The 23,923-nt window shown below is 39.6% G+C and overlaps 1 protein-coding gene across 5 annotated transcripts in view; it reads left to right on the top strand.

Annotated features, from left to right (window-relative positions):
- Positions 1-23,923, top strand: part of NR6A1 (nuclear receptor subfamily 6 group A member 1) — a 226,402-nt gene that overhangs the window by 139,795 nt on the left and 62,684 nt on the right. The window contains exon 1 of one of the 5 annotated variants that reach the window (XM_070799224.1): positions 17,909-19,212. The exons of the other annotated variants lie outside the window; for them this stretch is intronic. Within the exon in view, the coding sequence (XP_070655325.1) occupies positions 19,197-19,212 (16 nt within the window). The 5' untranslated portion in view covers positions 17,909-19,196. Of the gene's footprint in view, positions 1-17,908; positions 19,213-23,923 lie in introns of those variants that run through there. 5 annotated transcript variants of the gene reach the window in all.

Below are 23,923 nucleotides of genomic sequence, written 5' to 3'. Positions count from 1 at the left end.
ACTTTAAACTCACTTTAAAGTGAAGCCAAGAAAAGGAGGTGAGAACCTGGACAGCTGGGATAGATACTTGTGCTTCCATTCTTTCCTTCAATGAAAACCACCAGAGTGAGACCAACAGCCTAATACTATCGTTTTTTAGTCTCCAAAGATAAGGCTCTTGTCATCTCTGTTACTGGCAGGATCCAAGTTGCCATGGTCTCTGTGGCCAGTATAGAGCTATATACCCCTGTTTAAGGGGAGGTAAGTTTTCCATCCTGGTGCCAATAAAGGAATCAAGGACACAGAGTTTTGGATAGTTCTCTTGCAGGAGCCAGGGCCTACCACATCTTACATCTTTCAGACATTGGGAACCATGAATAGCATTTTCTTGTAGATTTTGCCTTTGTCTTCTGACTATCCTTTTCCTCTCCACTCTCCATGATGGGTGTCTTCATCTCTTGGCCCTGTTATTCTGGGAGATGCTGCCCTCTGCTGGTGGACTGTAGGCTACCCAGAGCAGTTTAGATAGGTCTGACCACTAGAGGAACTGACAAGGCTATACAGAGCCAGAGTCATCAAGCTCTCTAGTCTCCAGTTTCATGAACTAATCCTAAGACTTTCCGCTATGAAAATAATTCATCAATCACTGGAAAATATACAAGTACAGAGACATTCATTGTAACATTTATAGTTGAGTGTAAGTCACTCAGTCAATGTCTGACTCTTTGTGACCCTATGTACTATATAGTCCACCAAGTTCCTCTGTCCCTGGAATTCTTCAGGCAAGAATACTGGAGTGGGTTGCCATACCTTTCTCCAGGGGATCTTCCCAAACCAGGGATCAAACCAGGTCTCCTGCATTGTAGGCCAGTTCTTGACTATCTGAGGTACCAGGAAAGCCCAAACATCTGTAGTAGCAAAAGAATAAAACCTAGATGTCCAACACTTGGGATTGTAATTATAGCTGCTAAAATTGGCTGTGTAAAAAACAACATAAAAGAATGAAAATATGTATCACAAACAAACACCAAGCAGAATGTACCAGTTGCAGCCATGGTACATACCTCTTAAGTAATATAATGGCTAATCGGAAGTCCTCAAGACTAGTTGTCAAAGCTAGGATAATTTCTCTTGATATTTCATTAATACAGTTAGTAAAACAGTGTGCCTAATATTTCTTTAGTATTGTTGTATATCTGTATTTTCTCCTGAAACAAATACTTGACATTTGAGTAGCCTGCTGAAAAACATTTCTGTGATGTGTGGTCCGCCTGCAGACCTGATTTCCTAGGACAATAAGGGTGGTGCCGTATGTAGCAACTGTCTAAAACAGGCACCCCAACTGTGATGGGAAGTTCCTAGGCAGCCTTTTCACCTGTGGTATCTTTATAATAGAGGAGGTCAGATAGTGTATAGATATTACTTTGTATGATTTGATGAGAGACTGACTTGCCTCCTTGGTATAGGTCTCTACCTCAAATGATGCCCACCCCCCACCCAGTAGGATGGTGACAACTACAGGTTATGATATTTCTGAGAATTTTCTTTTTAAAGAACCGTAAGGAGGGAAGGGAGCCTTTTGAGAAACCCACTTATGTTTTTTAAAACTAAGCACCTCATTTCACAACATTTGGATGAGAATAAAAAGTATTGGCTTATATATCTTGATCCTTGTTATTTAACAAGTAAATTGCTATTTTCAATAGCAGGACTAGAGTGAAGCAAATGAGATACCTATAATACAAAATTTAAGACAGCAGTCACTCTCAGGGTCATGCAAGTTCAGGATCAGCCCTATTTCTCAAATAATCGCTGTCAGACCCTGCTCAGCTCTTGGGAAGACATCATTCCTGATGTGATGTGATGGATTGTTTATTATCCTTTCTTAGTCTGAGCCTTGACCTAGAGCCTAGGGCCCCTGCACTCTGGAAGCAGCTGTCTGGTTGAGCAGATTTTGATCAACCACTTGACTTTTAGCTGTTGGTTTAGCCCAGAAGGGGTAGCCCACTAATGACAGCCTGTCTAAAATCCAGAATGAATCTTGCAAAATGACCAAGTAAGGCCTAAAATAGTCAGGTTTCTTATCTCCTTAATCATTTCCCTGTTTCTTGGCTTTTTTTATATTGAAAAATATTTGAGTTTCTTCCAGGTTTTAAAAATTGTAACTTTCCAAAAAAAAAAAATTTATAACTTTCCATTGATCATCCATATATATACATCTTTGTGAACATAAGTATTTCTGTAAGATAGAGTAGTAAGGGTCTTTGGATCAAAGAGTGTGCAAAGTTTAAATGTTAATAGATACTGTAAGCTATATTCAGTCTGTGTATCAACTATCAACATGTATAAGCATACTCATTTTCTCAAGCCTTTTCGAGTGAAATATTCTCAGCATTTTAAATTTTTTTGCCAATTTGATGGATAAGAAGTAGTATATAATAGTTGTTTTAACTTGAGTTATTATTAGTGACCTTTCAGTATTTATTGACACTGAAGTCATTTTAGGACATCTTTGTTTCATCATATTAGTTCCCCATTGGAAGGTTTGCTTACCTTTTTCTTAATCCTTATTTGTAGGATTTCTTCATATTTGTAAATGTGTGTGTGTGTGTGTTTGGGTGGCTTTGCCTTTCAGAACTTATTATATAAATGTAAATACAATCATCTTTTCCTTAATGATGTCTGGGTTTCATGTTATGCTTAGACTTTCCCTCCCCTCAATAGTAAAAAAAATATATATATATATTCTCACTTTTTATTTTAATAATATTCTAGTTTACTTTATATATGTGATTAGTTTTTATATATCTCATGAAATTCTTATTTCATGAGCTGTCAACCCATTTTACTGCCAAAGGAAAAATAATGAAGTTTTAATTCAGAAAGATCATAAAAACAAAAACACTATGTATGCCCTTTTGGTAATGATTACTTTGGGATTATAGACTTGGGACCAGGCTGCCCTTCCTTCTCCTCTCTGCTCTGCTCCAATTGTGTTTGTCCTTTCTTAACTATCTTTTTTTAAAGTATATGTTATTTTTACTAAAAATAATAACTGTTTGACACTTCTGTTTATAAAATGTTTCCACACACATTCTGGTTGGTTCTTCAGAACACTTTTGATCTAGAACAGTAGATATAATTATCCCCATTTTATGGGTGAAGAAACTGAGATTATATAAGCAACAAGTTGCAGAGAATTTTCTGGCTCCAGTTATTCTTGCTACGGTTCTTTTTAGTTACCCAAATTCTAAGAACATCTGACTCTTAACCTGTATCGCTTGTCTGTTGTTTATCTCCTTAAAAAAGATTTATGGCTCAGTATCTGTGTGGAAATTTTTGCATCCTCCTGAAATAAACAAAAAGAGAAGAAACTCAGTATGCCTCACAAATGTTTCTTAGGTGTTTTCTGAGAGGACAGAGAGGGTTGGAAGACGGTTGGGATAACTAGAATTTAATGAAATACAGCTTTGCTGAAGCTGGAATAAACGCTCTGTTGCTGCTGGCCTTTCACAGTTTCCAGTGCCTTGCCTTTGTAGAATTCTCCATATACTCTAAACTCTAAAACATTCAGAGTTTTAAGGGAGCTGAGTGAGCCTTTCATAGACCAGGCTTTCATCTCTGATTCTGTCCGTGGCTCTCATTCCAGAACCCCAGCTACATGCCTGCCACCAGCAGCTTCTGTGGGGCCTATCCTGCTGGGTGTTGACTTTTAGATTACTGGGACTCTTATAATGAATCCTTTACTGTAAAAAGTACGCATTTTCTTTTTAACTTCTCTTTTTAGCCATTAAAATAATGGCATTGCAGTGTCTTAGCCTAGAAGTTCAGAAGATTCTTTTTATGCTGCATTTATCTTGAGAGTTCTCAATGTTACATGATAAAGCATCTAAGTTTCCCAGTTTTGAGTTAACTTGACCAAAAGAGAGATGTTCAGTGGAATTCAAGTATATTATTTTTATGCAAAATAAACTTCACCAAGACTGAGAAAACACCATTAAAAGGGCAATATCACATTTCAAATTCATAATTATATCATTAATACCAAAAGGACAAGTATTATTGTACAGAGTTGTTTTCCAGGAATATGCTCAAAAGGATTGTGTTAATGCATTTGGGTGTCTCTTGCAAAGAAGACATGGTGAATGGGCAGGCAAGCTTTGGGCAGAGTTGTAGAGGCTTGAAAAACATCCAAGAAAAAAGGGAGAATTTCAATATGAAATTTAAGTTCATTTAAGAGGGGTTATGATATTGTTACCTTTACAGTCATTTTTGTACTAAACCAAATTTACAGAGGGGACTTCTGCTTGTATTCGTGAATTTTGTCAAAGTCAGGGTTTTGAGGCAAAATTTATTTTTAGGATCTGCTCTCTCCAGTTATTGGACTTACCACTTTGGCTCCTCTTAACTTTATAATTCGGAGAAGGCAATGGCAACCCACTCCAGTATTCTTGCCTGGAAAATCCCATGGACGGAGGGGCCTGGTGGGCTGCAGTCGATGGGGTCGCTAGGAGTCCAACACGACTGAGCGACTTCACTTTCACTTTTCACTTTCATACATTGGAGAAGGAAATGGCAACCCACTCCAGTGTTCTTGCCTGGAGAATCCCAGGGACAGGGGCGCCTGGTGGGCTGCCGTCTCTGGGGATGCACAGAGTCGGACACGACTGAAGCAACTTAGCAGCAGCAGCAGCAGCAACTTTGTAATTGGTTTCTCATTCCCCAAAGCAATGGTCACAACCTCTCTTAGATTCTATCCTGTATGAATTCAATACAGCAGCAGCTAACCTGAGAAGACAGTCAGTGCTTTTAGGGGGATACTTGAAGGCCAGTTGTCGATGATATATATAAATACTAATCAGGAACTTCAGGAAATAAATTCAGTAATTTTGAGCATTTTCTGCTCTGGCTGGTGAAAACAATAACTATTCCTGGCTTTTTGTGAGCCCTGAAAATAATTTTCCCTGCGCCTTTTGGGTGGCTCTTTCCCTAGCTTTGGGTAGTTCCCTCACACATGTGCAATCATCTTTCCTCGGCTGAAGACTCAGGAGAACTCTCTGCAGATCTCAGTCATGCTCTCTCCATGTAGTGCTCTCTCTTCCAGCCCTCTGCCCTGGTGATTCCAGCCACCTCGCCTGGACTCCCAGCCGCAGATTGTTGGACTCCATGTGAGCTCTCACGATGCTCACTCTAGAACCCCATCAGGCAGTTATGTGGGATGTTCACAGGTGTTTCCTTGTTTCCCCTTAGGAATCACTGTTCTTTGTTATCTCAAATCAATAGAGGAAAACCATTATTTTATATACTTTGTCCAGTTCCGTCTTCTCTAGTCAGGAAGCCAAACTAGTTCCCATCATTCCATCTTGGCCAGAGGCAGAAGTCCATTTGTAACTTTTATGTATTTTTAAATATATTTAAGTTTTCATAAAAGAGATCAAACTGATCTCTCTTCATTAACAGTAAGTTGCAAACTTTTTTACATGCCAATACTGTGAAGACTTACCTCATTTTTGGTAATAGCTACATATATCTAATGGGTTTATTAGATTATAAAATTTCTTTTCTTATTTATTTATTATGTACAGTACTACAGTGAATGTTTTCTCATCCCTGAGCAAGTATATCTGTAGGATACTTTTCTAGAATTGAAATTGCTATTAAAAAAAAGAAATAGGGCTTCCCAGGTGGTGCAGCGATAGAGTCTGCCGGCCAGTGCAGGAGATACAAGAGATGCAGATTCGATCCCTGAGTCAGCAGGATCCCCTGGAGTAGGAAATGGCAACCCACTCCAGTGTTCTTGCCTGGAAAATTCCATGGTCAGAGGAGCTTGGCGGGCAGCAAGTCCATGGGGTCACAAAGAGATTAAAAAATGATATGTGCCTTTTAAAGAATAGACTTAGTTTTGATAAATAATGCCAAAAGTGATTTGGCAAAATGTTGTACAAATTTATGAGTGTATGATAGAAGATGTGAAAAAAAAAAATCACCTAAACTACTTTGCATTAACACTGATAGGATACATGAAGAAACTTGCTTTCTTTATAGGATAAAGAAATTGGAATTGGGTAATTTCTAAGGATATTTCTTGGCAGGCAGATTCTTACATTGATGTGATTTGAAACAGATCTGTCTGCTAACCCAGTTAAATAACTCAGAAGAGTTTACTAATGCAAGTGTTCAGATATGACTCCTACTACCTATAGCCCTGATACTGTTCTTTTTGGCTAGAGCGCCACTTGAGTCCTGCAGAGATGCTAGTGTTTGGTCCAAGCACCAAGAGAAGATGCTTGGCAAATCCCAGGAAAGCATTTCTGGAAGTCTCTGGTCTCTGTGGGCCTGGGGGGTGGTCCTTTCTCAGCTTTCTGTACTGGTTTGTCCTCATACAGCTGCTTCCACGTTGAAGTCAGTGAAGGCTCTGCATAATTCACTACTTTCTCTCCAAATTAAGGTCCACTCCCTGGAATCGGGATGGACTCTTGAGAGTTAGGGACAGAAGAGAGGAGTGATCCAGCTCACCAAATGGAAGTTCTTTCTCTTTACCTGACATCTGGTTTTAATCCCTTCTTTAGATTTATTTGAAAATCTCTGAAAAAGCAAAAGTCTCTGTGATACTATTAGCTGAACAATACAGCTACACAACTCAGTTATTACTGTCTTCAGGAAGCCCTTCCAACTTTCTGTTTAGTTCATCAAATAATCAAATATATACTGGGCACTAAGAACTAAGTACATCTTGTTTTAAGATGTACTTAAAAACAAGTACATCTCTTCTGAGCACACCTTATATTTTGCCCCTCTTTTAAGACCTATGTATTTTCTTCTCCCACTGGCTTGAGCTCCTCAAGGACAGAACTTTGACTCATTTGTTTTGACTCACTCTCATCTAGCTTGGCAGAGAACAGAAATTGCTCATTGTTGACCTGCTCAGAATGCTTAATTCTTTGTCTCTACTTCTGGACAAAAGAAGGGAGAATGATCTTTTTAAAAAATCACTTTATTGAGGTATGATTGATGTATGAAAAAATGTGTATAACTTGATGAGTTTAGAGACAAATATATACTTAGAAGGGCTTCCCAGGTGGCCCAGTGGAGAAGAGCTTACCTGCCAGTGCGGGAGACAAAGGAGATGTGAATTTGATTCCTGGATTGGGAAGATCTCCTGGAGAAGGATATGGCAACCCACTCCAGTATTCTTGCCTGGAAAATTTCATGGACAGAGGAGCCTGGAAGGCTACAGTCTATGGGATTGCAAAGAACTGGACACAACTAAACAACCAATACTTTCACACACATATACCTGTAAAACAATCCAGTTTCAGGCTGCCTTTTATTGTAATTATCTGTTTCTGTAGAGTTATGGATTCCTCGGAAGTCTAGGCCTTTTAACTTTATTTTTGATTCATCAAATACGAATCAAGTACAGTTGGCCCTGCAGATTCCACATCCATGGATTCATCCAATCATGGATTAAAAATATCAAAATTTTTTTAAATTCCAGAAAGTTCCAAAAAGCAAAACTTGAATTTGCTGCATACCAGCACCTATTTACATAGCATTTGCATTGTGTCCATATTTGGTATTGTAAGTCTCACACCCTAGTTAAGTAGTGCTCAAAATTCTCCAAGCCAGGCTTCAGCAGTACGTGAACCGTGAACTTCCAGATGTTCAAGCTGGTTTTAGAAAAGGTAGAGGAACCAGAGATCAAATTGCCAACATCCTCTAGATCATCGAAAAAGCAAGAGAGTTCCAGAAAAACATCCATTCTTTATTGACTATGCCAAAGGCTTTGACTGTGTGGATCACAATAAACTGTGGAAAATTCTGAAAGAGATGGGAATACCAGACCACCTGACCTGCCTCTTGAGAAACCTGTATGCAGGTCAGGAAGCAACAGTTAGAACTGGACATGGAACAACAGACTGGTTCCATATAGGAAAAGGAGTACGTCAAGGCTGTATATTGTCACTCTTGCTTCTTTAACTCCTATGCAGAGTACATCATGAGAAATGCTGGGGTGGAAGAAGTACAAGCTGGAATCAAGATTGCTGGGAGAAATATCAATAACCTCAGATAAGCAGATGACACCACCCTTATGGCAGAAAGTGAAGAGGAACTAAAAAGCCTCTTGATGAAAGTGAAAGAGGAGAGTGAAAAAGTTGGCTTAAAGCTCAACATTCAGAAAACTAAGATCATGGCATCTGGTCCCATCACTTCATGGGAAATAGATGGGGAAATAGTGTTAGACTTTATTTTGGGGGGCTGCAAAATCACTGCAGATGGTGATTACAGCTATGAAATTAAGACATTTACTCCTTGGAAGGAAAGTTATGACCAACCTAGATAGCATATTGAAAAGCAGAGACATTACTTTACCAACAAAGGTCCGTCTAGTCAAGGCTATGGTTTTTCCAGTGGTCATGTATGGATGTGAGAGTTGGACTGTGAAGAAAGCTGAGCGCTGAAGAAGTGATGCTTTTGAACCGTGGTGTTGGAGAAGACTCTTGAGAGTCCCTTGGACTGCAAGGAAATCCAAGCAGTCCATCCTAAAGGAGATCAGTCCTGGGTGTTCATTGGAAGGACTTATGCTAAAGCTGAAACTCCAGTACTTTGGCCACCTCATGCTAAGAGTTGACTCATTAGAAAAGATTCTGATGCTGGGAGGGATTGCGGGCAGGAGGAGAAGGGGACGGCAGAGGATGAGATGGCTGGATGGCATCACCGACTCAATGGACATGAGTTTGAGTAAACTCTGGGAGTTGGTGATGGACAAGGAGGCCTGGCGTGCTGTGATTCATGGGGTCGCAAAGAGTCGCACACGACTGAGTGACTGAACTGAACTGAAGTAAACTAGAGATGATTTCAAGTATTAAGGATGTACATAGGTTATGTGTAAACACTATGCCATTTTATATGAGGGCCTTGAGCATCTATGGATTTTGGTGTCTATGAAGGTCCTAGAACCAATCCCCTGTGGATACTTAGGGATGGATGACTGTACTCATTTTGTGCTAGATTCTGTAGTAGGTACCAGGAATGTAGAGATGAATCAAATTATGTCTCTGTTCTTAGAATGGTTACAGATCCATGGCAGGCAGGCATCCAACGTGATGAAACTACAGAAATTCATAGGATTAGAACCTTTAGAGCAGGTAAGAATTGGAGATTTCTTGGAAGATATATCTGAATTAGCTGAGAATTAAATAGTTCATGGAAACTAGCCAGGTAGAAGGAAAACAGTGCATGCAGAGGCACATTTGGGAAATTGCAAATAGCACTTCGTTGAGAGCATTGGGAATATGAGAAGGGAAAATGGAGAAGTTGACAAGAGGTTTGATCAGGAAGGCTCTCTTAACTTTGGGAAGGTGATTTATTCTGAAAGAAATTACAGATTTATAGATTTTAAATGGGAGTGTATGGTTTGATTTGAGTTTTAGAAAGCAGCCAGAGTGGAGAATGAATTTGGGAGGGGAGAGGTGGAAAGGACCTTCTGAAATGGCACTAGTGGTAAAGAACCTGCCTGCCCGTTCAGGAGACTTAAGAGATGAGGATTCAATCCCTAGGCCTGGAAGATCCCCTGGAGGAGAGCGCGCAGGAGGGCAGTGGAATACCCGCTCCAGTACTCTGCCTGGGAATCCCCTCCAACAGAGGAGCCTGGGGAGCTACAGTCCACATGGTTGCAAAGAGTTGGACAGGACTGAAGTGACAACACACACACATCCGCTGGAAAGAGGGCTTCCCGGGTGGCACTAGTGGTAAAAGAACCCACCTACCAGTGCAGGAGACAGACGTGGGTTCAAGCCCTGGGTTGGGAAGATCCACTGGAGGAGGGCATGGCAACCCACTCCAGTATTTTTGCCTGGAGAATCCCTTGGATAGAGGAGTCTGGCGGGCTACAGTCCATAGGGTCTCAAAGAGTTGGACACGACTGAAGCAACTTTGCCTGCATGCACACGAAGTGGAAAGGTAGAAAAAAATAGCCAACAAGACAGACCTATAAGGAGGCTCTCAAAATAAGCCAGATGAGAAATAGTGATGGCCAAGAATAGGATGGTAGAGATGAAAATAAATGTATGAGTTGGGGAGGAGAAGGAGACAGCAGAGGATAAGATGGTTGACGGCATCACTGACTCAGTGGATGTGAGTTTGAGCAAACTCCCGAAGATGGTGAAGGACAGGGAAGCCTGGTGTGCTGTGGTTCATGGGATCACTAAGAGTTGGACATGACTTAGTGACTGAACAACAGCAACTTTATATTGTTATGCATACACAGAAAATACGTAAAGTAGTATGTTGAATCCATGTACCCAGCCTCAACAATAATCATCCAGTGACTAATCTTATCCCATCCATGTCTTTACCTCCCTCACCTCGCCATGTTACTTTGTTTTTGTTTTTTTTTCTTTTTTTTAGTATGGCTAAAACACAATTAGAAAAGGGGAAATAACAGACAAAACTGGATATAAGCACAGGCTAGACTATAAAATGCGTTGGATGATTCCAGTCATTATCCTAAGGGCAATTAGAACTTATTAGAAATTTTAAAAGATAAGTGAGGTGATCAGATTTGTACTTGGGTAAAATCACTCTGACAACAATATGAAAAATGAAAAAAAAAAAAAAAACAATATGAAAAATGAGCCTGAGGAGAGCAAGTGGAAATACAGGAACACAGGTTAGGATACCTAGGTTCAGGAAGAAAACCATGGAAACTTGGCTTAGGGCACAGAAAGCAGACAGATTTAGGAGACATTTAGAATGTAGCAAAGTGCAGGCTAGGAAAAGAAGGACTCAAAGTGACTCCTATGCTTCTGCCTTGGCAAATCTGCTGAGACAGGGCACAGAGAAGTTGCTGAGTAGTAAGTTCTACCTTGAGTTACTTGCACTGTTAGTCAATACCCCAAACAACAAATAAGGATAGGAATGTTGCTAAGAGCTACCAGGGATTGTATTTCCCTGTTCAAAGCCAACCGCGGTTCACAATAAAACACAGTAACGGGTTCTAGAGGAGCACTCACGCATTAGCGTCGGAGACTGCTCTTCCTAAACGCATTTATTTGGAGCAAGTCTCTTGTCTGACTCTCATCGCTCCGCTCAAAGATCGAGGTTACTCTAAGGATAAGAACAAACCTATTCCTCCTTCAACACTCAGTTCAGCATCACCTCTGCTACGAAATCTTGCCAGTCTCAGGTAGACTGGGGTGTTCCTTCTGCGACTTCATCGCTCGAGCGACAAACTCTAACATAAAAGCTTTCTTTTCGTGTATCTGTATCCCCCGGAATGTGAACTCCTCAGGGCAGAGGCTCTTTAACCATGGTTTCCCCAAGAGCTAGTGCGGTGGCTGGCACACAGCACATACACTTCAGTAAAAAGACTTGAGTTAATGAATCGATGAACAAATGCTTCCTGGGTGCTCCCTTCCCGAGGAAAATTCCACCCCCTGGCCTCAGAGTTCTCATCCCTTCACACACACCAGACTCGCCCTAGCCCACCTGGGTCACGAACTCTGCGTTGATCTGGGACACCGTAGGGGCCACGATTTTCTTGGGCTGAGCAGGGGCCGTCATGGCAGCACTCTCTCCGCTCCAATGGAAAAGAAAGGACCACTCCGAGCAGCGGTGAATCTGATGAACTTCCCCTAAGAGGCGATTGCGGTTGCTTGATTCTGAGATGCAAAAATTCGGCGGGGCAGAATATCCTCAAGGTTTACAGTCTCACTAGGAAGGCATACCGCCTCGCCATGTTACTTTGAAGCATTCCAAAGTATCATCTCATCCATAAGCATTCCAGTTATGTATCTCTAGAAGATTTCTTTTTTTAATCTATAGATTTCTCCTCAATCTCTTTTTCCCTTCTCTAAAGTTTACAAGGTTGGGTGATTTGTCTTGTTGAATTTACCACAACCCAGATTTTGCTGATTGGCATCCTTCTGATGTAGATGAGTGTGTTTCTCTGAAGTCTATAGTACTTTTATTTTTGTAGTTGGATATAGAGGCTTGATCATCTTCAGATTCTGCTTTCCAGGCAAGATACTGAGTTCTTCAATCAGAAGATATATATCTCTTGTTTTCTCTTTTTGTTATGTTAGTAGCTGTTGATGATCAGTATCTAGGACCCATTATTTCATAGTAGCATTCTAATTCCAGTATTTCTTGTTCACTTATTAGCTGGAATGTTTCTACAAAGAGAAATTTTTCCATTGCTGTTGATTACCCTATGCTGTATCTCATTTAGGAAAAGCAGGGTAAATACTTGATTCTTTACCTTTTTAGTATTTAATAATTTTCAAAAGGTTGTGTTAGTTCCCTGGCATCCTTCAATGATGACAGTGTTCAGTTAATTTTAGTTATTCTTTTTAAACGATATTCAGATTGTTTCATGTTTGGTTAGAGTGGCTGATTTAGTAGCTTTTGAGGAGACAGGAATGATAGGTTTTGAATGTAAGTGGGGTAAAAGGGAGAAAGGAGTCAGAGTTCCAGGTTTTGGCTTGGGTTGTTGAGGCTGTACACACTGAAACTGAGAAAGAGGAGCAGGTTTCAAAGGGCAGACATATTTGGACATGTCTGAGGTGCATATGATCGATGCATCTTGGAGATGCCCAGAAGGCAGTTGGATAATAAGATGTGAGGCTCAGAGGAGCAGTCCATGAGTCCAGGACCCAGGATAGAGCTCAATTGCTATGTGGAATTGACTCATTTGATTATGTGTGTTATATCTTATTTGATAGAAATCAGTCCCTCTGCCAGCTGAAACGACACTGTACCCCAAAGTAAGATTATTAAGCCCTGTTGCCTTCTCTTTTCTGTGTGCTTATCTTTAGAGAGTCAGGTTCAATCTCTAGTAGAGCAGAAAGGACAGAACTGGTTGTAGGGAGGATTGCCACTTGTCCGGTTTACAACCGGTCCTTTTGGTTTTCAGATTTATTACAACCAGTCCCTCAATTAGAGGAGAGCTCTGTGTATGGGTAGAATTTACTGGAGTTGGAATTGAGGCTGGGTGAACTGGTTTTGGCTTTGCAGGAATAGCCTAGGGCAATCTATTGTGAATATTTGTATTCCTGAAGGATTTTATTTCCCTCTCCCATGTTCCTGCTTTCTGAAGCGACTCCTTTCCTTCCTTTCTCTAATCAACAAAATATTCATTGAGCACCTGCTTTGTGTCACGCACTGGGTATACAATGGTGAACAAGAATAAGGGGCACAGTCCCTGCCTTTATATAGCTTGGAATCTAGGAGATACATATATATATTACATATGTTAATCAGAAGATCATTAGCAACATATCCTTCCATACTAATACAGGAACTCAGTAAATAGGACATATTGGCCAGAAATCTTTTCTTACCAGTGCTGGATCTTCTTTATTGGAAGATAAGGTGTCAAGTTTACAAATGAGAAAACATATTTAAAACAAAAGGCCTGACACATAAGGACTTTGAAATGGAGTTTGTTTAGGGGGAAAAAAAAAAAGCTCCTTTGAAGAAAGATGGAAGAGGTAGAAAATGTGAAAATGAAAGTAGACTGTGAATGCACTCTTAAGTTTAATTAAAAACAACAAAAAAAAAGCTGCACGCCACCTGCTCACCTACACAATATACATACCAAAAGCCTTCTAATTGCCTGCTATGTGATACATGCTAAATGCAAGACTGTGCTCTGAAATTACCAAAGCTTTACTCTTTGGGGTTATATTCAGACTAATAATGAAGATACTGAGTTGGCCAAGAAGTTCGTGTTTTTCTGAAATATCTTACAGAAAAATCTGAACAAACTTCTTGGCCAACCCCATAGAACTGTGAAGTAAAAACAGTAGGTAGTTTGTATTATCATGATATATTTTAGGGATCCAGTCATGTGCGACTCTTTGCAATCCCATGGACTGTAGCCTACCAGGCTCCTCCATCCATGGAATTTTCCAGGCAAGAGTACTGGAGTGGGTTGCCATTTCCTTCTCCAGGGGATCTTCCTGACCCGGGGATCGAACCCAGGTCTCTGGCATTGCAGGCAGAAACGCTTTATCCTGTGAGCCACCAGGGAACCCCAGGGATCCAGGCAGCATGGCAACAGAGTGTGGTTTGACTCTGTCTGATTTGAGGGCTAGGAGGATGGAGTGTTAGAATACCTCACAGTGGCGCTGATATTTAAATTGAGTCCAGAAAGATGAGTTATTGCTAGTGGAAGCTATAAGAAAGTAGCAAGGGGAGTTATTCCAGGCAAATGTTATAGCTTAGCATATTTGCACTACAAGTGGCTTAGTATGGCAGGAGTGATGGGTATTTGTAGGAAGTAGTGGTAAATGAAGCTGGAGAGATCAGCAGGGGCTAGATGGTAAAGGGCATTGGGATTGTGGATTTTTATGTTACAGGGAGCCTGGGAGCCGTTGACTAGTCACAGCTCATGCTACAGTTTTTATCTTGCATACCTTTGTCCACAGTCCTCACTTACACAGAAGTGAGTTACTCGTAGGCAGAAAACTCTTCCTGTGTCATCTGACCATTTTTTTCATCCAGTCAGACAAATACATGGATAGACAAATGAAACAACAACTTGAAGTCAGGGCCTAGGCCAGAGTCTATCCAGAAACTACTGGGTTTCAAGTGGTCTTCCTTTTTAGGGGTACCAAAGAAGAAAGGCTGTCTGGCCATTTGCCCAGCCCCTAAGTCTTGCTTTTTACCTCTGTGATCTTTTTTACTTCATTTGTACATGTTGCTTAACAGCAGTTTGAGTTGTTGCTATATTCAGAGCTGCAGTATTTTATTTGCATTAAACTCTAGGCTTAATTATGAAGAAGGTAGGCAGAGGTTCCATATGGGTTGAATAAGTCGCAACTAGTTTAGGCTTCTCAAGAGACAGAATAGTTGGCTGTGTTTATGCTTATATGTTGTATATCTGTTTCTTTTCTTTTTTTTTTTCAAAGGGACTGATTTAGTCATACTATGATCTATGATACTTTAAAAATTTATGTACAAGATCCTGACTGGAGAATTACGGAGATTTTTTAAAGGAGGGCTCACTCTTTCCCAGTCTTCAGTTTGTGGGTGGAAAACTGATCTAATTAAAAACTCGACTCATATTTAAATTTACTTGATTGTTTCAAAAATGTCTTTTTACAATCGATTTGTTCAAATCACAAAGTACTTACGAGGTGCATACATTGCATTTGCTTATACTTATAAGGCTGTTCTTTTTTTAAAATTGCCCTTGATTTTTTAAAAAATATTACCAGGGCTTCTTTGCTTCTTGTAGACTTTCTCTAGTGGCAGCGAGGGAGGGCTCCTCTCTAGGTGCAGTGCGTGGGCTTCTCACTGTGGTGGCCTCTCGTGTTGTGGAGCACAGGCTCTAGGCACTCAGGCTCAGTAGTTGTGGCCACATGGGTTTAGTTGTCCCGAGGCATGTGGAATCTTTCTGGACCAGGGATCAAACCCATGTCCTCTGCATTGACAGGCAGATTATTAACCACTGGACCACCTGGGAAGTCCAAGATTATTCTTACACCCTGCAGTCTTTTTTTCTAGCCATTCATGTTACTCTTCTTCATATAGGTTTAGTTCCTGATTTTGTATCATAAGCATTAAAAAGTCTTTTGTGATTCTTTTTCCTTCAAGTCCTGAAATACCTTTCCTGCCTGTCTACATGTTGAACACCAAGGTTCAGCTCCCTCTCTGTGGCATACCACTCCAATCTAATCAATTTTCCTTCATCCATTTCCCTGATACATAGATCTAAGGTAAGAATCTCATAACATTCATTTCTGTCAGTTCAGTCAGCATAGTGCCTAGTTCATAGGAGACACTCAATGAATGTTTGTAGGATTGGATGAAAACCCTTAGTCCTTAGTTTCTAAAATATTTTTAGTTTGTGGCTCTGGATTATTTTTTGTTTTTTTTCCCCTGAACTATGGACTCCTCTTTCCAACTCCAGGAATAGATGGCAAAAGTAGAAATCATATTTAAGTATGTTCTTGGTTACTCCTGTTGTTTTCCTGAACTTGAGAGGTTTGCTTGTTAGTCTCAGTTAGTATGGTCTTCATTTGGCTGTGTTTCATTATTCATGTTTAGTTGAATTAAACTCCTGTCCTTGCCGTAAGAAATGTCTGCAATCAAGCATCTGACAGATGAAAACTAGAGACCTTGGGCTTTTGTTTTTTTGTGTGGTTTTTCAAGTTTAAAAAGAAATTAATATATTTTCTGCGTAATTCTGTTTTTCTGAAATGGATAGAGATATTCTAACTAGTCCCTCTCTATCAGTACTTACATGGCTTTCACTTTGCATCAGACTATCATTGAAACTTCTTGAAGGCAAATAAGGCTGAGATGATTCCAGTGGTTGTGTAGTCACTAGAATTGCTATCTTTTGTTTTACTTTGAAGGACTGAACATAATACATCTTGATTACCCCCTTTAGCTTAGAAATCTGCCATCTTCTTTGAAAGTTGCCATTTGAATAAACAAACATGAAAATAATGTTGAATAGTGGCATCTAAAAAGAGGCTTTGTTGTTTTCTTTCCAAGATACGTGGCATTATGGAGGAAATGAGGGACCTAGGATATTTGGATTTCTTCTCAAGTGGTCTGATGACTTGCTTTTTTCCTTTTCCTGGGCCTCAGTTTCCCCATCTTTAAAATGAAATTGAACCAGTTTCTTGCAAGGTTAACTGAGGTTCTGCTGTTCATAATTTGAACTCAGCTTTTGAATTCTGTTAGATATGCAGAATGCAAATATTGCAGGTGTTGGTTGGATGTAGAATTTTTTTCTACATTACAAAGCTAGTATTAGCAAGTAGAAAATGTTGCTGATTTCTTACTCTTTTCTCTCCTTCCCACTGATAAATTCCATGAATCCTTTTAATCTATTTAAATGATTTTTCTTGACTATAGTTGTTTTAACAATCTTGGGAGCTCGAGTTTAGATTTAAGGTTTGTCTTTTGCATTTGCATGGTGACTAAGGTGCATGTTCATATTCTCTGCCTTTTCCTCCCAGTAGAACTTAAAAAGGGCTCTCAAAAAACTTGTGGGACTGAAGATATTGAAGAAATATGACTCTGTATCTAAAGATAAAACTTACCTGCCTTAAACTATGTTAAAGATTTGTTCATCAAGGATTAGTACTGAGACCCACTACCGCGTTCAGTCCCTGGGTCAGGAAGATCCCCTGGAGAAGGAAATGGCAACCCATTCCAGTGTTCTTGCCTGGAGCATTTCATGGACAGAGGAACCTGGTGGGCTACAATCCATGGGGTGGCTAAGATTCAGACGTGACTGAGTGACTAACTTTCACACCCTTTAAAATCAAGAATGCTGCTTCAGTCCTGATATTAGTAGGTTAACCAATAGCTCCCCATTTTATATTTTCCTCCAAAGGTTGTTGCAGTAAAGCAGAGGTTCACTACACTTAATCTCTTGTTTGAGTGAGAATAGGAATGGGAAAGCTGGTTGATGTGTTTCTGTTGGAGTGAGGTGCATGATGGCAGTGGCAGAAAATTTATTTTTAGGCAGACAAATTATAACGTTTTCTCCTCTAAATCATTGGTCACTTTCCCTTTAGGCCCTACACTGTAGGGTGACTTAGTGTTCTCTCTCTTGGTTGGGAAATCCCTCTAGTGATAGTGGTAGCAATATTTGCCAGTGACATATTCCACTCCCACCCCCAAAAAAGTCTCCTTTTTTATGGAATACTGCTATAAACTGTGCCTAGCCTTTAAGTTATTTTCCAAGGCTGGGAGATTATAGGATGAAACACTGCAAAGTTAAAAAGCATTTGAGGGTGGGGAGATTTGGGAGAATAGCATTGAAACATGTATAATATCATGTATGAAACGAGTCGCCAGTCCAGGTTCGATGCATGGTACTGGATGCTTGGGGTTGGTGCACTGGGACGACCCAGAGGGAGGGGAGGGGAGGGAGGAGGGAGGAGGGTTCAGGATGGGGAACGCGGGTATACCTCTGGTGGATTCATTTCGATATTTGGCAAAACTAATACAATATTGTAAGTTTAAAAATAAAATAAAAATTTAAAAAAAAAAGCATTTATCCCTGGCAACTGGTCTCTCTTTGATCATCCCACCTTCTCAGTGGAACTTGCCCTGATGTTGTGTTCTGATATCTGAATGGATAGCTGAATGTTTGACATCATGTGTCATTAGCATATGGCTCTGATTTGCCAGCCTCTGCAGATCTGTGGCAGTGTTTGAGCAAGTATCCACACACCTGGTATGATGTGCTCTGCCATGTGTTACTGGTATGGTTCACAAATCAAGGAGGCATAGCATAATGATTGCTTAATGTCTTAGGAGTTTTACAGGAATGAAGCAAGAAGCTTACTTTCAAGATTTACACTCTTGACTAGGAATGGGGGATGAAATTTCTAACCTTTACTTTCCAAAAGGATTTTGCAGACCTAGTTCCCTCTCTCCACATTATTTCAAACTAGTGTGTATAGCCACAGCATGAAAGTTAAGGGCCGGAGTTAAAGTGAACCCTGCAAATAACTCAGAGCTTCACATTTTAATTTTCTCAGAAGAATTTGCCATGTCATTGTTTATTATAATGACAAAAAGCAGGGGATGCCACTCCTACCCCTCCCAACACATGCGTAACACGGAGTCTTTGTTTTTCTTTTTCTTCTCCCAAAGGTTCTAACTCTAAACTTTTAATTCAAATTACAAAAGAATATAACATAAAATAGCTCTTAAAAGAAAGGATTAAAAAACCCCTATGTGGCGGATTCATTTTGATATTTGGCAAAACTAATACAATTATGTAAAGTTTAAAAATAAAATAAAATTAAAAAAAAACAAAAAAACCCTACATACTGGAACTCTCTTAAATGAAAACAAAGTCCTTCTAGAGTACTGCCTTTTAAGTTAAGAATCTCAGCTTTAAAAAAGACGGGAGGAGTATTTCCTACTAAATGTTTCCATAATAGTTTTCAGAGACATGGTAGGCAGTATTGTTAACTAAAGAAAATAAGTCTATCAGTTCCACTTAGATAACCTTTGGTAATAAACGAACTCCGTACACGTTGTGACCTTAGCGCCTGAACTTTCTAATCACATGACTGGCTTGTAAACTGACCTGTGAGGATGACTGTTGTAGTTCGGGCTAAGAGAGAGAAATTGGCCAAGTGTCGGAAGAGTGGTCATCAGGCTGGACTTGTCTTGTAATCTCCTTTTCTTCATGGCTGCAATAGAACTTCCCAACAGACTCCGAGAAGCATGAAATGGAGACATGGGAAGGTAAGGGAGCGGACTGTTTCCGTCTGAGCTCAAATCTAAGGTTTAGAAATTTTCTTTGAAGGTTTAGAGCAGATAGTAGCCTTGAGGGAACAGAGAGGCAGTCCAGTTCTTTTTTGTGTGTGTCTTGGCAGAATTCAGCCAACAAGTTTTATGTAAATAGCAACTGACTGTAAATGTTTTGAAATAAGAGAAAAACAAGAGAGAACTGTACTAAATTGGTTATTGTGATTGATGTTTTTTTTTTTTTAATGAGCAGAAGAAAGGAAAGAAAAAATGGATTGAAATTAAGTAACTTGAAAAAAATCTTAACTTCATTTTACATCACAGTTCTTAGGTAAAGTTTACATTTAAAAAAATTGTTCTGTTTACTTCTTGACAGACTTTGTTTATATTTTAAATTCCCTAATCCAGTTCACCATCTGCCAAAGCCTTATTTAGTACTGTTAATTATAGATAGTATTGGGGTCTTGAGGCCTTGATAAGGCAACCTCATTTCCTTTGGGGGAACTTAGATACTTTACGGTATAAGACTAAGCCATTGCTAATTTCTTTTTAAGTGGACTGATTTTAAAATGGATATATTCTCGCTCTCTGTCTCTCAATCCCTCTTGCTGTCTCTCATTAATAGCAAGTAGTGTTGAATTTGTATGTTTGGAATAGGCTCTTGTGTGAGAAACCCCAGTGTGCCAAAACTTTATTATTTGAGCCAGAAAAGACATAGACAGCTAAAGAAACAGCTAGAAAATGAATCTTAGTATTAAAGATTTGCTGTATTTGTTCGCTGTGTTTATACAGAGCCTAAGACTTTACCAAAAGTTTGGTTTCTCATATGCATTACTGAGTTATAGCCAAAAGAGTTTCAGATTCTTTGAGGCACTGGTATATTTCTAGGAATGACATTCATCTATGAAATGCTTTCTTAGCAAAGCTTCCCACCCCCTTGCAGCATGCCTAACATCTGCCATAGGCAGCTTTGCAGTTTAATTCTTACTCTGAGGATGCCCACTCTGGAGAAATGGGAACTTATCTCACAGCAAAATTCTTCTTTATAGTAATACTTTATTGTAATGCTCCCTTATAAATTCTCCCCCAACACTTTACCAGCATTGCTTCATTGGTTTTTATTATAAGTTGGAGGAAACAATAAAGTTTACAGAAATTATCAATTACATGCATGATCTGATATTTTTTATCTTGAACAACTTCCTCTCTTTCCCCCAGTAGGCACAGAAATTCTTTGTTAAACTAATCTGGATATACTAGCTTTTCCAGAAGGGAGTAGTTTACGAAGATTTGCTTTCAATCCTTGGAGTAGCTTAGGGGTAAGTAGAGATACCAGAGCAATAGTTATATGAGTTTGGAGGGAATAGGTCTGAAGGATTTGGATATTTTTCTACCAGTTTGAATCTGTTAGCAGTATGTAGTCCACCCATTCTGAAAGAGAAAAAATGTTTGAACAGAAAGTTCTCCCTCAGTTCTTAATTAAATATTGAAACTTCAATTTTTCTTAGCTGTTCATTGGCAGAAAATAACTATGGTACTAAAACAAGAACTTTTATAAAGCAAGTGAATTTTTAAAATGTCACCTGAATCATCCATACAAAATTCTAATAAGGTATAATGAATTAACCCTACTGAAGGAGGTCTTTGAAAGCTTAAAAAGCAAAAAGAAATCAGTGAAAATGCTACTGTAAAAAAAGCATTGCCTGGTTTTAGATATTGGGCCCTTGTCCATTTAAATTAACCTTTGTCACAGCTGGGCATACAAATGTTTTGTTTTAGTTCACAGAGGGTTAACTCTATTCAAGCTTTCACTGTGGCAGGCCTGATCTGTGGAGTCATACAATCTGGTCTTTCAGCCCTGCCAGTCGCTAGGCAGGAAGTCTTATTTCTTAAGCTATCTTTCAGAATGGGGGGTTGGGATTTGGAGAAAGGTGGGTGGGGGAAGGGCCTTGGAGCATCTGTAAGGATCAATAACAGAGAGCAAGCCGCAGAGAGGCCATTGTGCACACTTCAAGATAGATGTAGCCCTTTTGCACGGCCCCTGCCTGGCAAGACAGACACCTAAAACCAAAACAATGCCACTGAATGAATTCCCTGTGAAAATAAGATTGCTGTTTAAAAGAGGAAAAGTACTTGAGTGCCCTTTTAATGTTGGGAATATTCTCATTCCTCAACTTGCTGGGATCAGGCAACCCCCACTAGAAATAACTCCAAATTGATTTTTAAATGCCTTTTGTCCGTATGCTAATACTGTATTGAATTGGAGAGGGTGATCATTTTGGTCTTAGTCACGTGCATCAAAGCTTTGAGTAAGTAGTCTTTTTTTCTCTCTCTTTTTTTCTTTTTTATTCTAACGTTTGTTTTACCTTCTTGATATTGGAGACATCATTAAAAGAATTTAAAAAAAATTTGGCTAGGATTTGAATAACACATGTGTGGAATCCTGCTCCCCTCCCCAACAGCTGGTATTGGCTCTTGAAACTTCAACTGAGCTAAACAGATGCTCTTAAGTGTTATTTTGAGATCATTTAAACCAGATTTGTAGGCACGAAATCTACTAAAATCATAGGTCTTATTTTAAAATACACTGAAGTTGTGATATGCTACATCCTAATGCACATTATATGGATGTTAAACAGAAATACCTGAAATACTTGGGAAAGTGAGCAAATTCTGCCAATGAAGTTATGATTTTAAAAGCACTACCAAGTTTGTTCTTTTACTTCAGCCCACATTTTCATTTTTCGAATTCCCATTTTTCAGGCCCAACTGTAACATTCCTGTTTTACTGTATCCTTTTTCAGAGGACCAAGACAGTAATTCAGTAGGTATTTTTATGATGCAAATTCTTTATGGCAGTTGGAAAGGGTAATGGAGTCTTTGCTGCTTCTCTTCTGCTAAACTCCCAAATTATTGTTGACAACTGATGGTAACGACTGTGGAAAATGGAATCATAAAGAACTTCTAATGTCCTTCTTCCAGTTAAAAATCTCCCAGGAATAAATACATAAGCTAACTGGGGGTCCATAATGTGACTTGCAGATACACAAATGCAGTAAGGGGAGAGAGAAGACCTGTATTGAAAAGAGCCCCAAGTTTAATTTATTTTATGCTTCTTTAATTGAGACCTGACATATTCTCCTGGACAGTTTTGAGGCTTGAGAGAATATATCAACACTTCAAAAGATCATTCGGGTGTTTTTAACACATCTCTAACCTGTACACCTTTTCTGGGGGAAATGATATATGAAAAGAAAATTTTAATCATCACAAAAACATTGTTTTTGCCTTTCTGATGCATTGTAATTCTGAATCGCAGAAGGGATCAATTCTTTTAATGGGTATTTTCCAGAGAAATACAAATATTACTAACAAAATCTGGAAGTTCAGTTACATTTACTTTGTATTAAAATGGGGTATGAAACCTACCATGACCCTTTGAACAATGTGGTCTTTAATGTGCTTTAGGGGGAGGGCCTAGTGAAGGAAAAGCCATAAAAGTCTTCAGGGTTCAAGATGAGGTTGGGATTTTAGGCCATCGCTTTTGTCATTTTCACACACAAACATCACTGCAATCATGTTTGATTTAGCATCCTTAATACAATGAGGTGGGAGAACAAAAGGATATCTTGAGGCACAAGTATGAAAGCCAAACATTCTCCCTTCCCCCCAAATTTTTTCAGATCATTCTTTTTGTGTCCTCTGCTACTGAGTCTCTCTAAGCCAAGAAAATTAGTCCATTTATAAGAATCTTCTTTTTGCATGCCTCAGTGGTTTGCTTAGGCATTTGAAAAACAAGCTGTTTCTCAGATATTTTTTAGTTACATTAAAAGTCATGTCTCAAAGACTTGGTTAAAAACACCATAATTAGGAAAAATGCATCTACTCATATTTCAAGGTTGAGGGTTTGGGGGGGGCGTTCTCAATGCACAGCTGTTTTACATATTTTGAAAAGCCTGATAGATGTAAAGGTCATTGCTAACTCTAACAGGGTCTTGATGCTCACACTGTGATCCAAGGACCTTGCATTAATTAGGATGAGAAGCATGGAAGGTCAGGAGTCAACTGACTGGTGGGCCTTGGTGAATTGTCGTTGGGGCCAATCAGAATTCGTATAAGATTTTTAGCCGTTGAAACCAAACCAAAACAAAAACAAAAAACTAAAGAACAAAAAACCTGCTGTTGCTTCCATGGCCTCTGAGCAGATCCCTTGGCCTGAATGGTAAGGGCTTGTCCTGTGCTGCCCAGATGGCTCATAAAAACTTGACTGCGTCCATTGGTTTGCTACAGACTTCCCAGTGTTGGGTTAAGAACCTCAGCAGCCTGCTCTGTCACTTGGCCAAGTCACTTGACCTCTGTGAGCCTCCATTTCCTCATATGTACAACAGTGGATGGTAATACCAATCTCCACAGGGTTGTTACAGGAATTGAATAAGAGAACCTCTGTCACAGTGCCCAACACATGCTTAACATGCCTTGACATTGAAATGAGTTTTAAATAGTAGTGAATTTAGGGAGATTAGAAAGGAGAGGATTCTTGGGTGAGGCTATGGCTGGTGCTGTTTATATTCTAGTCAGAAAAGTCCTCAGGGAGTGCCTCCATTCAGTAGGGAGCAATCAGGGGAGGAACCTTTGGAAATTGGAAAATTCTGTACAACCAGTGAGACAAGCTACTGAGTTTTCTCCTGCATCCAGCTGCTGTGCTCAT

The sequence above is a fragment of the Bos indicus genome, chromosome 11 (assembly GCF_029378745.1).
Source record: "Bos indicus isolate NIAB-ARS_2022 breed Sahiwal x Tharparkar chromosome 11, NIAB-ARS_B.indTharparkar_mat_pri_1.0, whole genome shotgun sequence".
NCBI lineage: Eukaryota > Metazoa > Chordata > Mammalia > Artiodactyla > Bovidae > Bos > Bos indicus.
The sequence above is the reverse complement of the archived record's forward strand: the minus strand, read 5'-3'. Positions and strand labels throughout refer to the sequence as shown.